General features: G+C 41.5%; 1 protein-coding gene across 1 annotated transcript in view; it reads left to right on the top strand.

Annotated features, from left to right (window-relative positions):
* Positions 1 to 26,456, top strand: part of ERP44 (endoplasmic reticulum protein 44) — an 82,924-nt gene extending 56,468 nt beyond the window's left edge. The window contains exons 9-12 of the mRNA XM_075560232.1: positions 6,821 to 6,932; positions 8,309 to 8,450; positions 24,226 to 24,328; positions 26,238 to 26,456. Of these exons, the coding sequence (XP_075416347.1) occupies positions 6,821 to 6,932; positions 8,309 to 8,450; positions 24,226 to 24,328; positions 26,238 to 26,339 (459 nt within the window). The 3' untranslated portion in view covers positions 26,340 to 26,456. The remainder of the gene's footprint in view (positions 1 to 6,820; positions 6,933 to 8,308; positions 8,451 to 24,225; positions 24,329 to 26,237) is intronic.
* Positions 26,457 to 26,715: the final 259 nt, after the last annotated feature.

Genomic DNA, 26,715 nt, shown 5'->3' with positions numbered 1-26,715 from the left:
CAGCATTTCAAACTTTATTAAATATTCTTTGAGGTGACTTTCATTTAAGCATATTAAAGAAAATTGACGGTTATTGTATTTAGTACTTTTTTGTCTGCTCAATACATTCATTGGCAGTGAACTTTCGTACCACAACTTATCCTTGTCAGCCCTTGTAGGGATTTCAGGTCAGATTTATGAATACATGTAATGGGGTCTCTGGGTCTGTTTGCTTGGGCACACCATTGCACCCTACTCTTTGTGGGTTGACTCTGCTCCCAAAGAAGTCCCAAGTAATCTAGCACGCCAGCATATCAGAGGTACACCCTACGTGCCCTTGTGTAGGAGCTGCGTCTCAGGCCGTTAGAGCTGCAAAGTGACTTTTCACAAAATGGGATTAATATATCTTGAAGCCTGAAAGTGTAACTCTATCATAAACATGCCAGTCTAGCTTGCAGTAGCTATAGTTTTATATAATGACACCATATTTCATAATATTTTGTAATTCTGAATGATGGGAGACAATTGAGTGAAATTTGTGGCAAAGTATCTTTCTCTTTTGTTCTGTCTTTATAAGGCTTTATAGTTTCTTTTCCTGTCCAAAATTCCTTGGTTTTACACAGGTTCCTTTAGATTTTCTAGAATCTGAGTGACATTCCCCAATGGTATTTCCATTTGATGGCTTGGCATTTTGAGTCCGTTCTTAGAGATCATAGAGAATTTTTCTGCTCATCTATTGTTGTTTTTCAGTGCTGTTGGGGGGGTGTGTTTTAAGCAATTTTGTGTTACTTTTATGATGCATCTTACACCATTGTATGTAGTTGAGCGGGCAAGAGCAGCTTGAGCATAGGTGCTTCGTCTTTCAGTTTTTGGTGTGTGCCAACGCCATCCACAGTACATTGGAAGTTCAAGTACAGGGCTTGTCCAAAATTTGATTCATGTAGTCACTGTGAGACTATTTCCAGGAGCGGTAGAAATTAAAATTCCCGTGTGTGTGTGTGTGTGTGTGTGTGTGTGTGTGAATTTTTCATTTATATTACCCTTCTACGTAAAACAGATTCATTTTCATTCTCTCCCTTTCTATGTAATGCAAGGACAGGTTAGGCTTGTTGCACAAAATGAAGTCTTATCCCCAGTTATCAGCTCCTCTTATTAGTATTGGTACATGGACTCTTAGAGAAAAGAGGTCACATTTCACAGAATTGAAAATACTTCCTCCTGCAATTTGAGAGTTAACCATAAGGTGTCAGTGATGTGCCAGAGCTTGGTTGTACAGGAAGCCTGGAAGAGACTGAAATGTTAAGCTCCTTTTTAATGACTACTCATTTTTATGGCTTAAAGTTTTTAATCAAGCAGTATAAATTAATAGACTAATTAAATACAAAAATTGTTAAGCAGAATACTTAAAAATTCTCTCAATCAAGCTTTTAAAAAATAAACATTTAAAACTACATGCTTCTTTAAAAGTGATTAGTAATCATTCTTTTCCATTTTAACCTTTCAAAAAAGAGGGCAGACTAGATTGTTTTCAATAGTGTATCACATGAACATTTCTGATTCTCCTCTCAATTGTATGCTTAGCTGAATTATTTACTTTTTTTTTATTCATTAGCTCATTTTGTCCCGAGGTTCAAAATCCTTGGGAACCTATCACAATTATTCACCTGCTTTGGTAGTTATTTGGAAGAATACTTTCATTAGAAGGGTTTAAAGGTATCTACTTAGGACAATCTTACAGGTGGGATACAACTGGCACATGTAATAGTGCTTGCGGTGTATTACGAAGCACTCGTAAGTCATCTAACCATGAGGATAATTTCAAAACGTCTACTGTAGTTACATACTTTCGTGTATTTGAAGTGTAGGGCTGGAGGCTAGCATGTCAATCAGATCACAGCCTGATGGTACCTCCTGTGGGCATGACCTCATAGGAAGGGTCCTGGAAATCTCCTCCCACTCCTGTGTTCACCCTCCTGCTGGCTAGCCACTTGGAGACCTACTGGAGATCTTCCAGAGCCCTGTAAGGCTTCCACTGCCATTTGGTCCACAAGACTTTTCACCCACTGGCCTGTGAACTCCCTGCATTTTGCATCATTGCTTGTGGTTGGTTGCGTGAGTCAGAAGAGGGATTTAAAGACTTAAGGACTTGATCTGGATTGGGTTGAGGTGTTTTATTGATGCATAATTACTTCTTGATATAAACCTCTCTCTTATTCATATCAGTGTTCTTAGATTTATTTCTATAGTCAACCGACCTAACACAACCTCTAAATCTGGTTTTCCTAGTAACCTTGTCTGAGGTCTTTAATAAGTGCTTAGTAAAGAAGCTGAGAGCCCTGATGACAGAGAAGGCTTCACTTGGGCTGCTAACCACACGTAAGCAGCTCAAAGCCACTCTTGGAGAAGTTGAGATTCACAGTCTCAGAAACCCACAGGGGCAGTTCCACTCTGTCCTATAAGGTCTCTGTGAGCCAGAGTCAGCTCGTTGGCAGTGGGTTTGTTTTTTGTTAGTAGAGAAGATGTGGGTCAAGTGGGCGACTCAAGTAGCATAAACTACTAGCTGCCAGTTTAACATGTAAGGAGTTCTGGTGGCACCGTGATTAAAGCGCTCATCTGCTTATCATAAGATTGGTTGTTGGAACCCACCTGTTAGCCACTCGGAGGGACAAAGATGTGGCAGGCGACTTCTGTAAACAGTATAGCCACAGGCTCCCTATAGAAAATGTCTACAGTCTACTGAGAGCTGAAATCCACTTAGCTACAGTAGGTCCCTAAAGGCAGGACCATCTGTAAGTTAGAATTAGAAGAACTCCTAAATTTCAAGTACAGAACTCTCCTTTTACAAATGACAAGGCTAAGACTTCGAGGCAAAATACTGTCACATTTAGCACTGAATGTATGTGACTCAGCGAAAGATAATGAATTTAATTAGCTTACAAATTGATAGATACTTTTGAGTGGTGACTGATAATATTAGTAACATTTACATCAAAAAATGCCCGTGAATGGCCTGTGGAAGAAAATGTTGGAGGTGATATTGCCTCTGCATCTTCTAGGAGGAATGGAGTCAGCCCTAGGGAGGGTGGTGACTTGCCCTGAGTATTCTCAGACCTAAATGTAGATCCAGAAGCAATACTTCCAGCCAAGTATTTCTCTTTCTCAGAGTTGACCAAACAATCCTCCTTATCAGCACTTGTTCATTTATTCAGGTATATGTTGTACATTGTTGTTTCAAAAAGTTTGGGAGCACCATAGGTTCGACCCCCCTACAAGACATGCCGTCCCTCACTGACTCATGGAACCACGGGGACAGCCCACCACACTGAGGTGAAACACTGAGGGTGTGCAACAGAACAGACAGCAAGGGGAATAAGGCAACAAAGTCCCTGGGGAATACCAAAAATTGACTTTAGGGCCAGGGCGTGGCACCCCATCAGACTCGACTGGAAAACACTCCTAAGGATCAACAAACAGACCTTTAACTATGTACAGGCTTTTTTGGTTGGGCTTTTGTTATTGTTTTGTTTTGTTGCTTTGTTTTGCTCTGTCTTGTTTTTTGTGCATATTATTATATCTGCAAGTCTATCTAGATAAGATAGGTGGGATAAACAATAAAGGATTAAACAACTGGACCAACAGTTGGGAGGGGGGTGTGAACACAGAAGAGGGGGAGGCTGGGGAAAGGAAGTGGGTGTTAAAAAACCCAGGGACAAGGGAACAACAAATTATTCAAAATCAATGGTGACGGTGTAGGAGGCCTGTTAGGGTTTGATCAAAGGCAATGTAACCGAGAAGAATTACTGAAACCCAAATGAAGGCTGAACATGATAGTGGGACAAGAAGTAAATAAAAGGAAATAGAGGAAACAACTAGGATGCAGAGGGCATTTATAGAGGTCTAAATACAGGCATGTACATACGTACATTATATATGATGATGGGGAAATAGATCCATGTGCATATATTTATAGGTTTAGTATTAAGGTAGCAGATGGACATTGGGCCTCTACTCAAGTACTTCCTCAAACAAGAACACTTTGTTCTATTAAACTGGCATTTCATGATGCTCACCTTCTCAACACGATCGCCAAAGACAAAGCAGGTGCATAAGCAAATATGGTGAAGAAAGCTGATGGTGCACGGCTATCAAAAGATTCTGGAGTCAAAGGCTTGAAGATAAACAAGCGGCCATCTAGCTGAGAAGTAACAAAACCCACATGGAAGAAGTACATCAGCCTGTGTGATCACGAGGTATCAATAGGATCAGGTATCAGGCATCAAAGGGCAAAAATCATATCATTATGAATGAGGGGGAGTGCGGGGTAGAGACCCAAAGCCCTTTTGTAGGCAACTGGACATTCTCTTTTTTTAAAAATCTTTTTATTGGGGCTCATAAGGCTCTTATCACAATCCATACATACAGCAATTGAGCAAAGCACCCTTATACATTCGTTGCACTCGTCACTCTCATAATTCACCTTCCACTTGGGTTCCTGGAATCAGCTCGGTTTCCCTTTTTTTTCCCCCATCCCCCTCCCTCCCCGATCCCACCCCTGGTTCCTTGATAGTTTATAAATAATTATTATATCTTATCTTACACTCCCCGGCGTCTCCCCTCACCCGCCTCCCCCTTGGTGGACATCCTCTTATAGAAGAGTTTTGGGGAGGAGACGAAGCAGTCAGGGTGCAGTATACCGCCAATGAAACCTCAACTTTTCTCTAGTTTTTTAATGCTTCTTACCTCCCCCCCCCCCCAATTATCATGATCCCAATTCTACTTTACAAATTGAGCTAGACCAGAGGATGTACGCTGGTACATATAAGAGCTGGAAACGCAGAGAATCCAGGACAGATTAAACCCCTTAGGACCAATAATGAAAGTAGTGATACCAGGAGGATAAGGAGAAAGGGAGAACTGATCACAATGATCTACATACATATAACCCCCTCCCTGGGGGATGGACAACAGAAAAGTGGGTGAAGGGAGACATTGGGCAGTGTAAGACACGACAAAATAATATTAATTTATAAATTATCAAGGGTTCCTAAGGGAGGGGGAAAATGAGCTGATACCAAGGGCTCAAGTAGAAAGCAAATGTTTTGAGAATGATGAGGGCAACAGTGTACACAAGTGTTTGACACAATGGATGGATGTATGGATTATTATAAGAGTTGTACCCCAATACAATGATTAAAAATAAGAGCCCCCAATATGATTAAAAAATTTTTTCATGTAAAATAATATAATTGCTGTGCCAGATGAAGGCACTGACGAAATGGGAGATTAGAGGAAAGAGCTTGTGTCCACCTTTGGCAGAGATGGGGTAAGATCACGAAAGACCTAAGAGGCATTTCAGCTCTGAAGGAAGCTGGAGAGAGTTCTGTGAGGGTGATGAGCCGGGTCTGGAGTTACGTGGTTGCACAGTCTTGGGAACAAACTGAAACTATGGAACTGCACACCTTAAAAGGGTGAATTTTATGGTATATTAAACATATATCTCCATTGTAAAAAAAAGAGTTACATAGGATGAAGATTCAGGACCAGTGCTCAGGGTGGAGGGAAGGTGGGGTAGAAGGGGAGAACCAGTTACAAGAATCTACATATAACCTCGTCCCTGGGGGATGGAAAGCAGAAAAGCGGGTGAAGGGAGACGTTGGACAGTGTAAGATATGACAAAATAATAATAATTTATAAATTATCAAGGGTTCATGAGAGAGGGGGGCGGGGAGGGAGGGGGAAAATGAGAAGCTGATACCAAGGGCTCAAGCAGAAAGCACATGTTTTGAGAATGATGATGGCAACAAATGTGCTTGTCACAATGGATGTATGTATGGATTGTGATAAAAGTTGTACAAGCCGCTAATAAAATGATTTAAAAAAACAATAATCAGTATTCACAAATGAAATAAAAAAAGAAGTTACTCTGCATATGTGTGAATGAGGCTTAAACAGAGAAAGGAATTAAAGAAAACACCAACAAAGTGGGTTCCCATTTCCATGTTTGCTGCTGTTTGTTTTGTTTTTCGGGTAAAGAACACATGTTTCTAAGTTTTCCAGAGACTCAAAAAGATAGTTGATAAAAATAATTTTGTTTTGCGGTTCTTTCTGGACCTTTTCTTACATTGTCAAAACTTATTATTTTCCAGGGAGAATAAATGATTAAAATCTGTTTGTTGTATACACCACATTTATATTCTCCGCTAACAATAAAAATAACTCTAATAGTACTTTTTAATTTCCAAAGTGCTTTTGTATGTATAAGCATGCAAAATAGCAGGTATCTGTGTTCATAATGTTGATAAATTGTCTACTGGCTGAGAATTGGCTATGTTGTGGGTTTTTTGCCATTAGCTCTTTTTGGCTTTGAGTAAGTCTGATGTAAGGGAAAAGATTTGAACAATATGCTTTAGAGTAAACATGAATTTGAGAATCTGATTTTTTTAATTGGTGCTACACTTAGCTTTTTACTATTATCAATAAAAGCTGAAACTACTAGTTGCCCAAGCTTAAAAATTTAAGGTCAACTCTTGAAAGTTCCTTACTTCATCCATAAGCTCCCAGTGGCTGCCTCTGAGGCTGGATAGCCAGTCCTAACAGGCCAGGCCAGGATTTACTTTACATTAGATCAGTGTCTACACAGAGCAAGGCCTGTGGGACCCCGAGAGCTTAGTTTGTCAGGAGGGGCTGAGTTCATTCTTCATTACAATGTAGGCGTAATTTAAACCATTGTGCTTTCTCTTGAGATTGTCATGGTTGCATGTTCTATGAGTGGGCTTCAAAATTGTTCCTACTTAGAAAATAGCTAGACCTGACGTCATTGAATCCTCCTTTCTCTCTACAGGAACTGACCGAAGAAGGACTGCCGTTTCTCATCCTCTTCCACATGAAAGACGACGCAGACAGCTTAGAGATATTCCAGAATGAAGTCGCCCGGCAATTAATAAGTGAAAAAGGTAGACAGATTAAGGTGTTTATTTGCATTCCTTCTTAGCCTTTTAAATTCCTCCCTCCCTCCCTCCCTGCTTCCCTCCCTCCCTCCCTGCCTGCCTCCTTCCCTCCCTCCCTCCCAGCCTGCCTGCTTCCCTCCCTCCCTCCCTCCCTCCCATCCTGCCAGCTCCCTCCCTCCCTGCCAGCCTGCTTCAGTCCCTCCCTCCCAGCCTGCCTCCCTCCCTCCCAGCCTGCCTCCCTCCCTCCCTTCCTGCCAGCCTGCTTCCCTCCCTCCCTCCCTCCTAGCCTGCTTCCCTCCCTCCCAGCCTGCCTGCTTCCCTCCCTCCCTCCCAGCCTGCCTCCCTCCCTCCCAGCCTGCCTGCTTCCCTCCCTCCCTCCCAGCCTGCCTCCCTCCTTCCCTCCCTCCCAGCCTGCCTGCCTCCCTCCCTCCCTGCCTCCCTCCCTGCCTGCCTCCCTTCTTGTTTGCTTTCCTTCTTCTTTCTTCTACTCATATTTTGTGTTTGGGTTTAAAAACTTAACAGTTTATTTTAAACTCTACAGAACATTTCATTTTACCTGCCAGCTTGAGAGGGCATTATTAGTGAAGTAATACGAGAAGTGACTTTCTTTTTTACCATGACTGTTTCGGGGTGCAAAAAATGAAGTCGCTGGAAAAGCAGTTCACTGGCTGGGTGTTGGTTTGGGGCACGGCCCTCAATGCTTGTCTTGCCCCTTTCTGCTAGACACTCCCAGAGATACTGCTGTAGACGCTTGCGCAGTCTGATAGACAGTTATTCCTAAATAAGAGAACAAGGAGTGATTGTCTGTGGACTTCTCCAAACGTTTCAGAAGGAAAGTTAATGCCTCACCAACTTACCCTCTTTATTTAGGAAAGCCAAACAAAAGAAGCTAAAGGCATTGTATGGTGCCATTAACTAATATCCACTTAGTAAATATTTTGGATTAAAAACCAGCCCGCAGAAACTGGATGGGTATATTTGATTGAAGGATATGGTCCTCTGAGAGCAATTCATGGCCGTTTCAGGAATTTGCCTCTGTTGTCAATCCTGGTAATGTACAGAGCAAATGATTCCCCATTTAAGGGAAATCGGAAATTCAATTAGAATGGCATTTGAAGCTAGGTTGAGTTCATATAATTTCGAAGTCAGTGGATACTTCACTATTCCTTCTCAAAGAATGAAATCCTTAGCTATTTAAAATGCCCTACTGTTTAGGCTTTAGTTTTTATGATCTTTCTTACTCTGAACACATTTTGTTTCTTTGGGGTTTTTTGTTTGTTTGTTTTTAGCTAAAATGTCATTTTTGTGTATGGGAACTTGCAGTCTTTAATATTCAACCCAGAGAATCTAATCTACCTTTTAAAATTCTGTTTCTTGTAAAGGTACAATAAACTTTTTGCATGCTGACTGTGACAAGTTTAGACATCCTCTTCTGCATATACAGAAAACTCCAGCAGATTGCCCTGTAATAGCCATCGACAGCTTTAGACATATGTATGTATTTGGAGACTTCAAAGATGTGCTGTAAGTACTTCTTTTCTTCTTTGTTATTATGTGTATATGTCTCAAAGATGAACTTAAAACAACTTGCTAACTATTTTAAATAATCTTCTATTGGAAAAATAGTACTTCCATAATTAGATGGAAGAGGTTGGGGCAACTGCTAAATCTTTATTACCATAGAATGTGGTAATAAAATATGAGGATTCTGGAATGCCCCTGTAGAAATACTGATAACCAATGCTTAAGAATTAATCTCCAGAAGAAAGTTGATCTCATGAGGAAGTGCCTGTGCACCGAGGCTGATCTTTGCCAGCACATAGAGGAGAATATGTGATGCCCGAAAGGAAATGGGTAACACTGCTGCCCATTTGTGAACGGATCTAGCAAGCATATTCAAAAGGATTTTTTTTAAAATAGCATTTTGTTATGGTTAGGAATTTCTGAGAACAAATGACTATGAACATTTCCAAGAAAACAAAAAGAGCTTTCTAAGGCTATTCATAGTATTAACAAACATTAAACTTGAAGCTACTAATAAATGTTTATCAGCTTTTTGAGATGTTAAATATAATGAAGATGTTAAATAAAAAGGAGATGTTTCTATCTCTAGCCCTCATTTTTCTGTGTAAATAATGTCCAGTCGCTTAAGTGTTTTATCTGTACAAGTCAACAATTCATGTATTGTGGTCTAAAAAGTTGGCTTATACATGTATAATTTCCTTTTCTCAACGGTGTTTTAAATTCTATACCATTGGCTAACCTAATTATACTGTCACTAGAATTACCTTGTGTTCCATGGGGATAATTTATAATGTTCTCCAATAAAATGATAGTGGGATCTCTAAAGTAAACCAAGGACATAGATAAGCCATAGATATATTAATGAATTTTGAGGTTGTACTTAATGAAAGATCTAATCTGAGAGCAGTTGGTCTTATGAAATGGTCCTACCTGGTGATCACCTTCATGAAGAGATCACTGAAGATCCATCTGGATGCTATAGCAAACTGTGGTGAAGAAATCAAATGTTGCCCAGCTATCAGAAAGAATAGTGTCTGGGGTGTAAAAGGCATGTTTTGAAACAGCCAGGCGTTTAAGTGACTTTAACTGTGCCAGCAGCCAAGGCTTTAATGTTGATCAAGGCTAGATCTCTCCCGCAGTAGATTATAGCCCTGAGCGTTTTAAAGAAGGTGAGAAGGAGACGGATTTTAGAGCAAAGGTTTACCTGGACACCGACAGCGATGTGTTGATTGGCTGAACACAAATGGACAGGAGGAGGAATGCCCAAGGGTAAGGCTTAGAGAAGCTTGTGAAAGCCTTTATACATCCTGCCCGGGCATTTTACTTCATCTTGAACAGCCAATGCAGGGGCGTGACATAGTCAGAATTTGTTAAGATTATTCTGGCTGTAACATGAAGAATGGATTCAAATTTGATTAGAAGACATCAAAAGTAGGCTATTTTCAATCAAAGCTCTTGTTCCATAATTCAGGCAGGCATTATACTTGATAGCCAGTAGAGGTAGTCCTTTATTTACAACCTATTTGAGTTACAACAGATGACACTCTGGGGTTTGTTTGTTTGGCGCACACCTCTTCTGCCATTTTATCATACTGTAGTTGCTTGCATGGTGCTGAAAGCTATGCCATCGACCTTTCAAGTACCAGCAGGGTCACCATGGTGAGTGGGATTCAGCAGAGCAGACTAGAAAGGAGGACCTGGAAACATACTTCTAAACAAAAAGTTAGCCATTGGAAACCTCATGATTAGCAACAGAACATTGTTTGAGGTGCCAAAGGTGGAATAGGGATTATTCTACTTCTTAGGATTAGCCACTGAAAAACGTAAAGAATAGCAGCTAAACCTTGTCAGGTACAGTGCTAGAAGATGAGCCCTCAGGTTGGAAGGCACTCAAAGCAGCACTGGGGTGTAAAGTCGGCTCCTCGACGTAGTGTCGACCTCGATGGGGATGCAGTAAAGCTGTCTTGGTCATCATTTGCTGATGTAGCACAACTCAAAGTGAGAAGAAACAGTTGCAGATATCCATTAATAATTAGAACATATATTATTTTTTCAACCTTTTGTTTTCTTATTGTTTGGCCTAGGACATTGTTGGTTTACCTACTTAAATAACACGCATGAGAAGCAAGCTAGGAGAGAAAGCAGTGGGGCCAACGGCCCTGGAGGGTCTTGTGGGGGAAAAAGGGGGGGGTGTGAGCAAACAATGCCATAGACAGTGGAACAACTAGGGAATTAAAACCAACAACAAGAAGATTGTAGAGACCCTGTGGGTGTTGGAACAACAACAGTCTAGCTGAGAGGAAGTACTAAGAGGTGGAAGTAGAGGGAACGTGATGGTGGGGCAGGAGGAAGGCAAAAGGAAACAGGAAAGCTCTAGGAAGCAAAGCTATAGATAGAGGTATTCATAGGAGTTTACTTATGTAAATACATTAGTCCATAAAAATAGAGATACTGGCCTATGTACATATATTTATAAGTCAATACACTGAAGTTGTCTACAGACCTTGAGCCTCAGCTCATACCCTCCTTCATTACAAGAACACTTTGTTCTAACAAACTGGCATTTTGTGATGCTTACCCCCACCCCTTCTCGATAACGATTGCTGAAGACAAAATGGGTGTATAAGCAAATGTGGTGAAGAAAGCGGATGGTGCCTGGCTATTAAAAGATATAGCATCTGGGGTCTTAAAGGCTTGAAGGTAAACAAGTGGCCATCCAGTAGTGAAGCAGCAAAGCCCACATGGAAGAAGCACACCAGCCTATCTGATCATGAGGTGTCATCAGGACCGGGTAACAGGCATCAGAAGATTTCATAACAAAGATTATTAACAAACAAACAACAACATGGTGTTGAGAATGAGGGGGATCAGAGTGGATACCCAAAGCCCATCTGTAGACAGTGGAACCTCCCCCCACAGATGGGTCACAGGGAAGGGATGAGTCAATCAGGGTGCAGTAGAGCAGCACCGATGGGTCACACAATATTCTTCTGGTTCTTTGAGGCTTCCTCATCCTCCCATTGTCATGACTCCAGTGCTACCTCTCACTCTGGACTGGACGGGAGCATGTGCACAGGTATAGACGAGAGATAAAGCTCGTGATACAGGAATCCAGGAATGGGAATGGGAATAGTGATAACAAAAGGGAAGGGGAAAAGGAGGAGAGGAGGGAGGACGAGAGAACCGATTGCAGGGATTGACACATAACCATACACACCCCTCCAGGGGGAAGAACAACAGAAATCAGAGGGGAAGGGAGACAGCGGTCGGTGTGGAAAATAATAAGTTATAATCTATCAAGGGGCCATGGGGGGGGGAGCTGATACGAAGGGCTCAATAGAAAGTAAATATATAGAAAAGAACAATGGCAATATATGTACAAGTTTTACAATTGATGTATGGATTGTAATAAGACTTCTAAGAGCCCCCAATAAAATGATCTTTTAAATAAAATAATAATAATAATAATTAGAACATAGAATACATGAAGTATGAATCTTGAAAAATTCAAGTTGCCAAAAATGAAATGGAATACATAAAGATCAATATCATCCTAGGCATTAGTGAGCTGCAGCTGAAGTGGGACCGTATTGAATAAGACAATCAACTGGTCTACCATGCTGGCAATGACAAACAGGAATGGTGGTGTATTTATTGTAGGATAACATCCATATATATATATATATATATACATATACATATATATATATATATATACCAGTTATATATATATAGACCAGTTAATATGACTGTTTAAATTTATCCACCAACCACTAATGCCAGAGATAAAGACTTTGACTAACTTCTGCAGTTTGAAATTGATCAAACATGCAATCGGATGCATTGATAATTACTGGTAAGTGGAATGAAAAAGTTGGAAACAGAAAGGATTGGTAGTTGGAAAATATGGGCTTGGGGATCAGAAATTGCTTGATAGCATTTTACAAGATGAATGACTTACTCATTGCACATGCCCCCCCCCCCAACAACACAATGTCACTACACATATGAACCCCGTCAGATTAGACACAGGACTCAATGGACTCATCTGTGACAATAGATGGTGGAGAGCTTGATATCAGTCAGCATATAAGGTTCCAGAGGCTGGCGGGGGACAGACCATCAGTTGCTCATGCGCCTGTTTATGTTAAAAGCTGACGAAAGTGAAAAGTCAGCAAGAGCCAAAAGTATGACCTTGAATTTAGAGGCCATTTCAAGAATGGATTTGAAGCTTTGAACAGTACTGATAAAAGAACAGAGGAACTTGTGAATGACATTAAGGACATCATGCATGAAGAAAGCAAAAATTCACTAAAAAGACAGGAAATAAAAAAGACCAAAATGGATGCCAGACAATTTGAAATTTGCTCTTGACCATAGCTTAGCTAAAACGGTAAAAATAAAGAGCTAAGAAGAATCCAAAGGTCAGTTTGAGAAGACAGAGTAAAATAGCATGTTCAAAGACCTGGGGTGCTGTGGACTGGATCGGACCTGGTCATGCCTCACAACAAGAACAGCAGCAAGGAGCAAACTACGCTCACCTTTGGTTTTCATTCCTGGGAAGGATGTGCTACCCATCAAGGGGAGTGGTGCATTTTTCTCCTCCAGTTCTGAAATCAAATCTAGACCATTCTAGCCCTTCTGATCTCATCTTGGTGTTCACGTCTCAGAGGACCCAAACTGACAAAAGTGTAAGAGCTTCCATTAGCCCAGCCTTAGTCCACGGGACTAGAGACGAGGACCAGGGAGGCTAGTCCATCAGCTGGGAGCGTGCCACGTAGCTGGATAAACAGCCAGTCAGATTCACCAAAGAGGTCTGAAACGAGGCCTTGTGATGCGAAGGGAGCCAAGAGAAGTGCCTACCATTGAAGCTCTTTAAAACAAATGACTTATTTAGTATCTCCCAGAGGTGCCTGCTTTCCCCTCCTCGGCAGCGTTCCCGCTAATATCCTTTTAATTGTGAGCAGGCGTACGAGCTGTGTGAGCTACAAACTGCACCTATGCGGATAGATGTTAGTGTTAAAACCCAGATAACAAATGCAGCAAAATGAATCTGACACATTTAATGGCTTGCATAATTGTTATTATACTGCCTGGTAATTAAGGCTTAAATGATAAGCAGCTTCCATAAATTACTGTAATTACTATTACTTTTACTTAATACTCAGCCTTTCTGGGTCAGTTGGAGAAGGTGTGGTTGTGATGAGGAGAGGAGGCAGCCTGACGCTGCAGTCGCTCCCTTGCCAGAGGTGGGCACTAGGAGCTGGAGGCCACCAGTGTGCACATTTCTTTTTCCTTATGTCAGAGAGATCAAGGCCCAACTAGTCAGCAGGCAAGCTAAATTCAAATGAGAGTAGATTGAGCCCCAGGGTCCCAAGCTCTAACACTATATCGAGAGAGGTATTTGCAGTGCATGTAAAACTTTTTCCACAAACTTTTTTAAGCCCTCTGTTCAAGGCATAGTATTGGACAATATCTGAAATTGAACCACAAACGGACACCTTCATGTTTTTCTGGAGTTTGATCAGGTTCATCCCAGTGGAATCAATGTAGTATGGAGAGAGGGAAATAATGAGGCGTACTTTTAGAACCTAACAGCATGTCGAGGAGAAAGAATGAATGATAGGCTTGGGTGAATTCTGTTGGAAGGACGTGCAAAGGAACTGAATTTCTTAAAACGCTTCCTTTGCGTTCTTGGAGGGCTGCCATTGGAACTTGCAGCAAAAGGAGAAAGAGAAAGCAGGGTCTCTGAAACCACAGTCTGCCCCTCAGGAAGAAGGTCCGGGGACTTGGACAGGACTCTCACCTGTAAGTTACAGACAATGAGGAACGCTCTTTGAGCAAAGCCTGAGTGAGGGTAACGTTGTTTTCTGTGCTGTGTGGGCATTTTTATCATAAACTATAAATACACCACATCCTGCTCTGTAATTTAAAACACTCAGCCAATATGGGGAGCACTGGTGGTGTAATGAGTACATGTTAGACTGCTAACTAATTCAAGGTCAGCAGTTCAGATCTGCCCGTTGCTCCCATGGGAGAAAGAGGAGACTTTCGGCAGTCAATAAGAGTCAGAATTGACTTGATTTCAGTAATTTTGGTTGGTTTAGGCAGGATGGTAAAGTTAGTGTCTACTAAGGATGATCATGATGAGTAAATAAACACGTATACTATTGCCTCTTGAAGCCCCGGGGGTGCTGTTGATAGGTACTGGACTGTTAGTTGTAAGATCACTGGGTCAGGTCCATCGGGGTCTTTCTTCATGGGAGAAAAATGAAGCTGTCTGTGGCTGAAAAGCCTTGGAAACCCGATGTAGACTCTGTGAGTTGGAATCCACTCAGTGGTAGTAGGTTTGGAGTTTGGGTTTTATCCCTTGAAACAGTTTTTGATATATGACTAGTGCTATTTTATTATAGGCAATAACATTGTAATTCAAATCCAAGCCTGTCATACTATAAAAGCAATCAAAATTTATGTAAAAGTTTAAATACAAATAAGACAGGTTATTGATTCCATTTTACAGACTGAAAACTGAAGTTCAGGAATGGCAGAATAATATTTTCTATACTGTAATATACCCAAAGACTATATGATTTATATATTAAATAATCATTATATATATAAATTGATATATTCTTCCAAAACTCACTGCCATGGATTTGATTCTATAGTGACCCTATAGGACAGAATAAAACTACACTCTTGTGGGTTTCCAAGACTGTAAATCTTTATGGGCATAGAAAACCTCATCATATTATAAAAAGTAGTAATATTCGGAAATGGGATCCAGCAGTATGTATATAAACAATAATATATCACAACTAAGTCGAGCTTATTCCAGGGATGCAACCGTTCAACATTTAAAATTATCAATCATTGTAGTTCAGCATATTATCAAATAAACATGAAAAACTAAGTGATCACGTTAGCAGATGCAGGAGCAGTTGGCAATACTCAACATCCATTTATGATTAAAAGAACTAACCAAACTAGGAATATAAGATTCCTTCATCTGATTAGAAATAGCTATTAAAACTTTGTTAACAGTATATTTATTTATGGTTAATATTATATTTAATAGTTAAACTGAATGTTTCAAGATTGAGAAGTAGGCAAAGATATCTACTCTTGCTATTTCTTTTCACTATTATATGGATTGTTGAGTAAGACAATAAAATTAATAAAAGCTACCTTTCTTTAGAGCTGATAAAATTATCAAAATTATCTTCAGTTAGTCTACAAAACAGTTATTACTGACTTCAGTATTTCTGTGTAAATAAGCCATTGGAAACTAAATAGATAGGAAGGGAGGGAGGAAGAAATTGAAATGGTCTTGGGAAGGTGGTGAGGGGTGGAAGAACTACATACATAAATTTACTAAGACGTGTTCAAGATCTGACCAGAATAAGTCGAGAGACATAATGATGGATTCTCACAGTATGCCCCCACCAAAAAAAATCCAGAAAGAAACTCCACTGGGAGTTACTACACCCAATGGTGTCCTTTGGAAAGGTTCTCTTTGATCACAGTGAATATTTTCATAAAAGCAAATTCCCTTGAAACTCTTTTTGGGGATGGCCGATTTAAGAGAGCAGTGTGCAGCTCTGAAGTTTTGTTTCCTGCTCGGAAAAATGCCGCAGAAGCTGTTGTGATGTTAAACACAGCTTACAAGGACAACGCTATGGGAAAAACTCAAGTGTATGAGTGGTGTTCTTGTTTGAAAAAAGCTGAAATGTCAATTGGTGACAAACTTCATTCTGGACATCTGTCAACTTCCCGTATGGACGAAAATGCCGAAAAAATTCGTGTACTTCTCAAGGACCAGGGATGGACCACTGAAGAGATGGGGAAGTTATCTGGACTATGTTGGAGCTCAGTTCAGCATATTTTAATGGAAGATTTGGGAATGAGAAGGGTTACTGTGAAATTTGTGCCTCAGGATCTGACTGACCAGGAAAAAAGTTTCGAGTAGAAACATGCCGTGCTTTGAAAGAACAGCTCCGAAGTGACCGGGACTGTTTTTCCAAGATCATTACTGGTGAAAAGACATGGTGCTGTTCTTAGGACCCCAAAAGCAAACATCAATCAAGCCAGTGGAAGACCCCATCGGCACTTAGCGCCCCTTCTCCCCAATCCTATCAAGTGGAATCAAAGATTAATATGATGAACTCGTTTTTTTTATGTGAGGGGATAGGGCATTTGGAATTTGTTCTACCAAGTCACACTTTTAATCAAGCTTTCTATTTAGAGGTTCTGAAAAGATGGTGTAATAGTGTGTGAGTTTTGTGGCCTAATTTGTAGCAAATGGGGGACTGGTTTTTGCCACCCTGAAAATGTACCTGCTCACACAGCCATCTAAGTGTGCCAGCTTTTTGCAAAAACCCAGCATGTCTTTCTTGCCCTTTACGCACCTGACTTTGCTCCGTGCGACTTCTTTTTTGAAAGACATGAAAGGGCAGCAATGTGATAATGTAGAAGAGATGACAAAACGGAGGGAGGTGCTATCAGTCAAAGATGTTTCCAAGAATGGAATCGCAGATTTGGCAGATGTATTAATTGTAATGGAGATTACTTTGAAGGTGATAAAGTTGTTTTTTTTAAAAAAACTTAAATACATTGGTGGGGGGTGGGTGGGTTCTGTTTTTTTAGATTCTAATCCTCGTACACATTGGATTAGAAGACTCAATGGTTAAGACATCAATTCTCCCCAAATTGATCCATAGGTTTAAGGCAATCCAAGTGAAAATCTCTGGTAGGCTTGGAGCAGTTGACTAGCAAATTATAAAAAAAAATTTTTAACTTTGAATTGTAAAATTTATATGGAAAGGTAGAGGAACTTGCATAACTAAATTAGTTTTGAAAAAGAAACAAACTTCAATAACCCATACATCCTGATTTGAAGATGTTAGAGTACTCAGCTTCTAGGAGTGAAGGGCGAGTAGCTTGAGCCTCCTCCAGGCCAAGGATGCTGTCTGCTTCCCTAGAGACTGACAGTCTTGAGGCAGTATTGTTCTATCCCACAGTCTCTACTCGTCACAATGGATTCAGCAGCAATACGCTGGGCATTTTTGTTTTTAAAGCCAAAGTATACCCCTCTCTTTACTAATGGACTGTCATAATCTGACATTTTGCATGTATGACAATATGGAAACATCTATTTTAACATTCACGACTTAACCTCTGGCAGTCACATAGAACACAAAGCCATGGTGGAAAGTGAGTGAGCCTAACACTGGCTCTGCTGGTCCAGGTTAGGTGTCCGTGTGACCAGGCCATGGTGCTCAGGGGCTTGTTAGTTATGCTGCTGACTCAAAGCAAACCTGTGAGTTTGCTATTCTGCCATCCTCACACTTGTTCTTGTAAGAATAAGCTCATTGTTGCGGCCACTGTGTCAGTCCATCTAGTTGAAGGTATTCCTCTCTTTCGCTGCCCCTCTACTTTACCGAGTCTCTCCTGACAACATGGCCGGAGTATTTAAGGTGAAGTCTCTCTATCCTTGCCTCTAAAGAGCACTCTGGCCGTACTTCTTCCAAGATGGACTTACTTGCTTTTTTGGCAGCCCATGACACTTTCGGCATTCTTCACCAGCACTGCAATTAAAATGCAGCGATTCTTCTCTGGACTTCCTTAATCATTGTCCAACTTTCCCATCATAGGAGGCTATTGAAAATACCATGCCTTGGGTAATGCACAACTTAGTCCTCAAAGTAACATGCTTGCTTTCCGACAGTCTAACGAGGTCTTTTGCAACAGATTTACCTAATGCGACATGTCTTTTGATCTCTTCACTGTTGCTGCCATACGCGTTGATTGTGAATCCAAGGAGACAGAGTCCTTGACAAGTTTAATCTCATTTTTATGTAACTACCTGGTCTCTGAAACAACCATGTCAATAAATGGGGAGTGCGCGTAATTAAAACAGAGTTATGTTAATGAATTAATAAGTGCATCTCAAAAAAACTCACTGCCCTCACATCAATTCCGGCTGATAGTGACCCTGTAGGACAAGGTAGAACTGCCCTGTGTTCTTCCAAGGCAAACTTTTTACAGTAGTAGAAAGTGGCCTTTCTCCCACAATGCAGCTGGTGGTTTCAAACAGCTGACCTTGTGATTAGTAGCCCCAGGTGTAGCCACAATGCCACCAGGCCTCCTTACTACATGCATAAGCCTGTGGGATGGAATAGCGGCTAGACACACAAATAATGGTCAGTAGATTTTTTTTAAAATGGTGCAAAGCCAATTTGATGGAGAAAGAACAACCGTCAACAAATGGTACTAGCTCTAAAAGGAGCAAACGCCTACCGTACATGAAGCCAAATGGCAGTCTCGGGGGTAGTACCCTGAGCGGAAGAAGCCAGTCGCTGACCATGTGCATGATGAGCCCGTGCCCATGATGTTCTGGGGGACTAACTGGAGCAGAGAGCGGCTCCGTGGTTGCGCAGGGCAGGGAAGGTCTGACTAAGGGCCGACCCGAGGAAATGCTTTTGCTTAGTTTCCTCAGTGTAGAGATGGTACAAGTTCTTAACACTGACATGTTCAAATGTTAACCTCAACGGAATTAGTGCTTTTTAATTTTAAATATTACTTGACTTGCATTCATTAAAGCTTGTCTCTGAGTACACATAACATTTGTACACTTTGTGTCTAAATTTTGCATCACCTAAAAATAAAGAATTGTAAGCAAAGATGATATTTAGGGATTAACAGAGAAACGAGTAGGTGTTCTGATTAGAAAAGGAACGCCCCTAAGGTGTGAGAAACCATCCATCTTGTTGTGGCAAGGAGCCGCTCTCTGCCCTCTCTAGCAGCTGGACACGGTGTCTCTTTTCTTGAGGACCGATTGTTGATTCACTGAGTCTTGCTTCCTCCCAGCCTCACGCTAGATAGGAACTCTTGTGTTGTGTGTTCTTCTACCACATCCATGCAGACTCACTCTAGCTCCCCCCACCCTTTTTTAGTCTTTTTATTGGGGGCTCCTACAATTCTTATCACAATCCATACATACATCCATTGTGTCAAGCACATTTGTACATTTGTTGCCATCATCATTCTCAAAACATTTGCCTTCTACTTGAGCCCTTATCCTCCCTTACCTCTTGAACCTTTCATCATTCATAAATTATTATTATTTTGTCATATGTTACACTGTCCAGCGTCTCCCCCTGCCTTCTCTGCTGTCCATCCCCCAGGGAGGAGGCTATACATAGATTCTTGTAATCAGTTCCCCCTTTACACCCCACATTCTTTTCACGCTCCAGGCATCGCCACTCTCAATAATGGTCGTAAAGGAGTCATCTGTCCTGGATTCCCTGTGTTTCCAGTTGCTATGTGCACCAATGTACATCCTCTGGTCTAGCCAGATTTGTATGGTAGAATTGGGATCATGATAGTGGGGGGTTGGAAGCATTTAAGAACTTGAGGAAAGTTATATGTTTCATCGTTGCTACCCTGCACTCTGCCTGGTTCATCTCCTCCCCACAACCCTTCAGTAATGGGGTGTCCGGTTGGCTACCGATGGGCTTTGAGTCTCCACTCTGCACTCACCCACATTTACAATGATACAATTTATTGTTCCATGATGCTTGATACCAGATCTCTTCGACAGCTCATGGTCACACAGGCTGGTGTGTTTCTTCCATGTGGGCTTTGTTGCTTCTGAGCTAGGTGACTGCTTGTTTATCTTTGAGCCTTTAAGACCCTAGACGCTATATTTTTTGATAGCCTGGCACCATCAGCTTTCTTCACCACATTTTCTTATGCACACGTTTGTCTTCATTGATCATATCAGGGAGGTAGGTACCCATTGATATGATTTTTAGTTCTTTGATGTCTGATAACTGGTCCCTTCTGCACCTTGTGGTCAGACAGGCTGGTGTACTTCTTCCATGTGGGCTTTGATGCTTCTCAGCTAGATGGCCACTTGTTTATCTTCAAGCCTTTAAGACCCCAGATGCTATATCTTATGATAGCCGGGCACCATCAGCTTTCTTCATCACATTTGCTTATGCACACATTTTTCTTCAGCAATCATGTCAGGAAGGTGTGCATCCTGGAATATCAATTTAATAGACCAACGTGTTCTTGCATTGAGTGAGGCCCAATGTCCATGTGCTGCCTTAATACTAAACCTACTGTAGCTCACTCTTCTCTGCTTTTTTTCCTCATAGTTTTCTCTTTTCTTATCTGTTGATGAAAAAAATAAGTCAAGTTAGAGAAAAATAGGCCCTGAATATTGACTTGGAATCTGTCACATTTAAGATGTAGTCATTCATAAGCTATTTCTTAAGTTGCAGAAGCAGTTCACACTCATGGCTGTGATCCTCTTAGACCCTGTATAAAACAGACTAATGGGGATTTTGCTCTAAACATTGTAGGCCATTAGCGATGCTGTGGGTTGAATGGCTGTATTTTCCAAGCTTTGCTGTGGCTGACACTTTGCTGCGGGTGACAGTTGATGATGTCAGATTAAATTTAAATTGATCTCCTCTCAATGTTATCTCTGGTGCATGTGCAATTACTTCAGCCCAAAGAACCTCTCAGAGGCATTCTGTCGATACAGCTACCTGACAGCCATCTGTATTTGTAAACCGGGCATTTGGCACCTGCTGGTCTCTACTGCACTGGAGCTTGTGGGAAGCCAAAATGGGTATACAATGCAGTTACTGGTTCGTACATCTCAGCGGGAGTTATTGAAGGGAGGAAACAGCACTTGCAGGGCTTCAGGGATGGAGAGAGAAAAGGAAACTGGTAATATTAACTAACACAAGCCCGCTCTGGATTTTCCACCTAAAAATGCTTTAAGAAGCCAGTCAACTCTACCTAAGGAATTACGGTGTTTGGGAGCTGCTGTTTCATTTCTTGTAACAGATCTTGAAAACTGAAGCATTTGTATTTAAATATATAGAATGAATTTTTTTAAAAGCAAACAAAAAAAAACCAAGGTCTCAGTAGAAGACAGTTCATTCACATGGGCAGGAATAAAAGTTAAGCAATGAAAGAAATACTTCATTTTTAAAGAAATGTCCATTAAAATACAGACGACTTTCATTATCAAATTATGAAAGCAAGTTTTAAGTAAGACAGAAGGGAAAGCACACATCGTGACTGCCGTGCCAGCTGTGCGGGTGTTTTGCTGGGCTGGGCTGACCTAGCCTCACCCTGTCCGCAGCTCCTGCCTGTGCTCTCGCCCAGTGGTCCTCCCCGGGGGCGCGCACTAAGAGCCCCAGCGGGCGGCTCTGGCCACTACAAAACCTGTCTGGGTACTTCTAATTAGTTCCTGCCTGAGTGGTAATGAGGGAACGATGTCGATGTAAAGTGGAAGTTGTGCTTGTTGACGTGTCATTTTCCTTGGGTTATTTTGAAGCCATCAGAGTAAGCTTTGTCACAATTAAATCGCTTACCTTATACCTCAACAGAACAAAACAGCCCTTTCGTTAGCATAAATAAAGGAACACAGACTGGCTTCATGACCTTGAGAAATGATTTCCTTGTCACAATGCTGAACTTTTCAGCAAAGCTGCACATGTGGCTGGCTGCAGAGATTATGAGGAAAATGTTTTGAGAATGATGATGGCAACAGATGTACAAATGTGCTGGACACGATGGATGGATGGATTGTGATGAGTTGTATGAGCCCCCAACAAAATGATTTTAATAAGAAAATAAATATATGGAGAAGCGCGCACACACGCACGTACACACCGCTTCTTCTGGAAAGGCTCCATCCTGGTTCAGACAAGACTGATGGGACTGGTTTCTTACTGGCAGTCATACCCTCACGGACCTTCCTCTCGAAGAAGGGCCAATGCCAGATGAAAGCCACCGCTTTAATCTGAATGGCACAGGCATCCAGTGCCAAGGGCGATTTAAAGGCGCTGACCTCTCTGTGATTAGTTCGTTCTCTAGGGTCGGGTTGCCATGAGAAAGGCCCACAAACTGCTCTTCTGACTGTTGTGGGGTGCCATCGAGGCGGTTCCAACCCATAAGAACCTTACGCACAACAGAAAGACACTGCTGAGTCCTGGGCCAGCCACGGTGTCAGTCCATCTTGTTGAGGGCCTTCCTCCTCTTGGCTCCCCTTCTGCTTTACCAAATATGCCCTTTCCCAGCGATTAGACTCTCCTGACAGACAGTAGGTTGTAAGTATGTAAGATGAAGTCTCCATCCTTCCTCTAAGTACTGTGGCCTTACATCTTCGAAGACAGACTTACTTGTCCTTTTGGCAGTCCATGGGACTTTCCATATTCTTTGCCGGCACCATTCAAATGCATCGACGCTTCTTCAGTCGTCCTTATTCAGTGTCCAACTTTCACATCATACGAGGTGATTAAAAGTACCATGGCTTGGGTCAGGTGCGCCTTTACCTTCAGAGTAACGGCTTCTGAATCTGCCTTGAGCCTCTGGCAGCTCCCTGTTGATAAAATGCTGCAATCGTTGTTGGATGTTCATCAACAAAATGTTAGTTCCAGCTGACATAGTGTACTGTCCTATAGTTTGAGCATTCTGTTGGTCACCTTCCTTTGAAATAGGTCGAAATATGCATCTCTTCCAGTCAGTTGGCCAAGTAGGAGTTTTCTAACTTTCCTGGCTTAGATAAGTAAGTGCTTCCAGTACTTCATCACTTTTTTGAAACATTTCAGATGGCATTCCACCAATTCTCAGATCCTTGTTTGGGCGTCATGTTTCAGCGCATCTTGAACGTCTTCCTTCAGCAGCATTGGTTCTTGCTCATAAGCTACCTCCTGAAATGGTGGAGTGCTGACTAGTTCTTTTTGGCACAGTGATTCTGTGTATTCGTCCCATCTTCTCTTGATGCTCTCTGCGTCGTTCATTATTTTTCCCATAGAATCATTCAATATTGCAGCTTGAGACTTGAACTTTTTTTTCTTGTTCCTTCATTTTTTTTCTATTTTTTTTAGGTTAATCATTTTATTTTATTTTAAACATTTTATTAGGGGCTCTTACAACTCTTATCACAATCCATACATATACATACATCAATTGTGTTCCTTCCTTTTAATATATGCTTCTGCAGACTAGAACTCCCAAATCCAGGTGTCAGCAGGTTTATATTCTCTTTGGAAGCTCCAATGGATGGGGTCCTCTTCTAGCTGTTGGTGGTCCGGGCATTCCTTGGCTCTGGTAAAATCTGTCCAGTCTCTGTCTGTCTCTTCTCTATGTAAAGAACTCGGCCGTGCCAGGTCAGTGCCCATCCTGGTGACATTTGCAAAACATGTATCCAAATTAGGTCACACTCATAAGGGTTACAACTTGAACATACAAGCCATGTGTGTGGTTTCAAGGGGGAAAATGGAACCCATAAGATCTCGGTCCTGCTCTAGTTACAGAGGAGGTTAAATATGAGTGGTCAGCCCCCCACTTCTCTTGAACCCTGTAATGTTAGGTGTGATTTTATAGAACATCCAGAGTTTTTAGTTACACGTCTGTACTTAACGATAAACTATAACTGCCCCAAACTAAGAGTTGATTCAGCAAGTGAAGGTCCTGCGCTTTGATAGACTGTAGACTGTTGTATCTGTCATGACGAGCATTGCACACTTTCTGTGAGACAAGTCCACAAGGTAGGAAATAAAGCTAAATGTCTCGGTACCAAGACTAGAACCATGTGAAGATGTACTAGGGACACCTGGTCCTTTGGTAGGATGGTGGGATTGTAAGTAAAATTAAAAAGAATTCATCAGTCTTGTAAAGTTATTAAAATAGAAATCATTCCATTTTTAACAGTTTAAGCTAAGTTTGTGTTGGACTTTGGTTTCAGAGTTCCTGGGAAACTCAAGCAGTTTATATTTGACTTACACTCTGGGAAACTGCACCGAGAATTCCATCATGGGCCCGACCCCACTGACATCGCCCCAGGACAGGTAGGACTCTTGTCTACTTGCATTTCTGCTCCTGAATGTATTTCTAGGAAAATCCTGAACAAATTCTAGAAAAGATCCAAACTATACTTTTTAATTCATTTAAATAATTTTTAAAATTTAGACCTTCAGAAGCATCCCAAGAAGGTGTCCCAAGTCTGACCTCCATCAGCGGTGGTCATAGAAGGGTTAAACATACTAGGCTCCAGTAGAAGTAGGAACTGGAAACTGCAGCCATCGCGCATTGAGGACCTTAACGGATTCCGAGGATTGCTCTAGACTTGCCCTGCAGCTGGTGATTGACTTGCGAGAAAGTAATGATTTGCTGTTCTTGCTAAGCCAACCTAAGGCCCATACCAAAATGGTCTTTATTAAGCACCCTGAGTTTGGGGGTGCAGACGGGACAGAGCTCTGCTGCTGACTGACACCAAACATTCCTGTCCCATGTGGCTGGAGCTTCAGTCCACTGTTTTGCCAAAAGAACCTCTATTTATAAGAAGCAGAATGAGTTTTCCTTTACCTTATTTAAGGGTCAAATTAGCTTCCAAGTCAAGAGTTCCCTTTAGGAATCTGATGAAATGTTTTTTCCTTAAAAAAATCTGAGGTCTGATTTTCATAAATAAGCAAACTATAGAAAAAGGCAAACTTTTTGTTGGCAAAAGCCCAAAGATGAATGACTTTCATCAGAAACAGTGGCCTGCATGGTACTTTATCATATCCATGCAAATGCTTCATCATTGTACTGTCCTTTCTGGTTTAATTGTCTTACTAATCAGTGGGCTTCTTGTGTTTTATTTGCTCATCTTTGTGTGCCAGTACATAAGTTCATGTTTTGTTATGTGGCAACACAAATTCAAACTCAGAACCATTGAGTCGATGCCAACTCATAGCACCATCTTAGACAGGGTAGAACTGCCTCTGTTAGAAACAGTTAGAAAGCTCCATCTCTCTCCCTCGGAGTGGCAGGTAGTTTTGAACTGCGTACGTTGTGCATCGTAGCCCAGTGAGCAACCACTACACCACCAGGTTCCAGTTTAATTAATTAATCCAAATATGTATTTCCTTAAAAATAGATGTTTTAGAGGGATCATGACAGCATTCCCCTGTTTAATGGGAATATGTCATCATACGGAGACTGCAGTATGTTAGTTGTGTGCCAATGTCAACCGAAATGACAAGCATGCACTGCCCCAAGCGCTCAGTATGGAGACAAGCCTTTTCTGTGAAAACTTTGGAAGTCATCCTCAACGTTTCACTGTGTATTTTTGTCTAGTGGTTGACCACAAGTGAAATACTGTAGAAATGAATCTCTTGCAGTTTATTTCCAGAATCCAGGTAATTCGTAAATCAGAGCGGTGTCTACTGAGTAACCCAGACAACCTAACCCACTACCCTCCAGTCCTGTCTGACTCAGAGCAAACCCGTGCTGGTGACTGTCTACAGACTAGATGTCCTTGATTCTCTCAGGACTCATTTATACGGAGCAAGATTTGAAGTCCAGTTGTGAAGAGTTGGAAAGATTTTAGGAATTAAACACAAACTGTTGGAAAAATGGTGTGGACATGCTTGTCCGTGCAGGGTCGCCACAGACCTTCCGTTTATAAAGCCCCCTTATCTGTAAAGTGAATCGCAGTAAGACAAGATGTGTCTCTGCTGGACAGCCCCGCCGACAGGCCCCCAGTTAACCCATGCAGTGTCTCATGGTGTCTGGGTCCAGAGCACTTGCTGGGCCCTGTCAGCCGAGGAAAGCAAGATTTCAGATGCGATCTCTTGTCCTGGGTACAGACAGAATAGAAGCACCTTACTGACAACCAAACCAACGTCAACAGCAGGGCTTCTTCACATAGTTGCTGACGTCTCTGCTTTCACTCTTGCAACTCCATATAAAACTGTTTTATTCTTTCTTTTGCAGGAATCCCAAGACGTAGCAAGCAGTCCACCTGAGAGCTCTTTCCAGAAACTAGCGCCCAGTGAATATAGGTATACTTTATTGAGGGATCGCGATGAGCTTTAAGAACTTGAAAATGATCTCACCCTTTCAAGCAGCAGCATCAACGTATGTGGTGGAAATAGTAAACCTATATTTTCATAATTCTGTGTATTTTTATTTTGAATAAACTGAAAGAAGTTTTGGGTTTTTATTTTTTCTCCCCCTGGCTCACAATGCATTGTCATTTAATATAGCCTCCTTTAAAAATCTGCTAGGGTTAAAATAAATAATAAAAGCCAGAGGCCTACCTTTGCTTTCCATCTGTCCCGTACAACTTCTGTATAAATCACCTGAGCAGAGACGTGCCATGAACTGGCACTATTAGGTAAAGGAGGGCTTTGGGGCATCCCCGTGTAGTGTGTGCTGCTGCTTTTTTTCCTGATGATCAAGTCTGTTGGTA

The sequence above is a fragment of the Tenrec ecaudatus genome, chromosome 10, assembly GCF_050624435.1.
Source record: "Tenrec ecaudatus isolate mTenEca1 chromosome 10, mTenEca1.hap1, whole genome shotgun sequence".
Lineage (NCBI taxonomy): Eukaryota > Metazoa > Chordata > Mammalia > Afrosoricida > Tenrecidae > Tenrec > Tenrec ecaudatus.
Note: the sequence above shows the minus strand (reverse complement) of the source record. Positions and strands in the feature narration are given on the sequence as shown.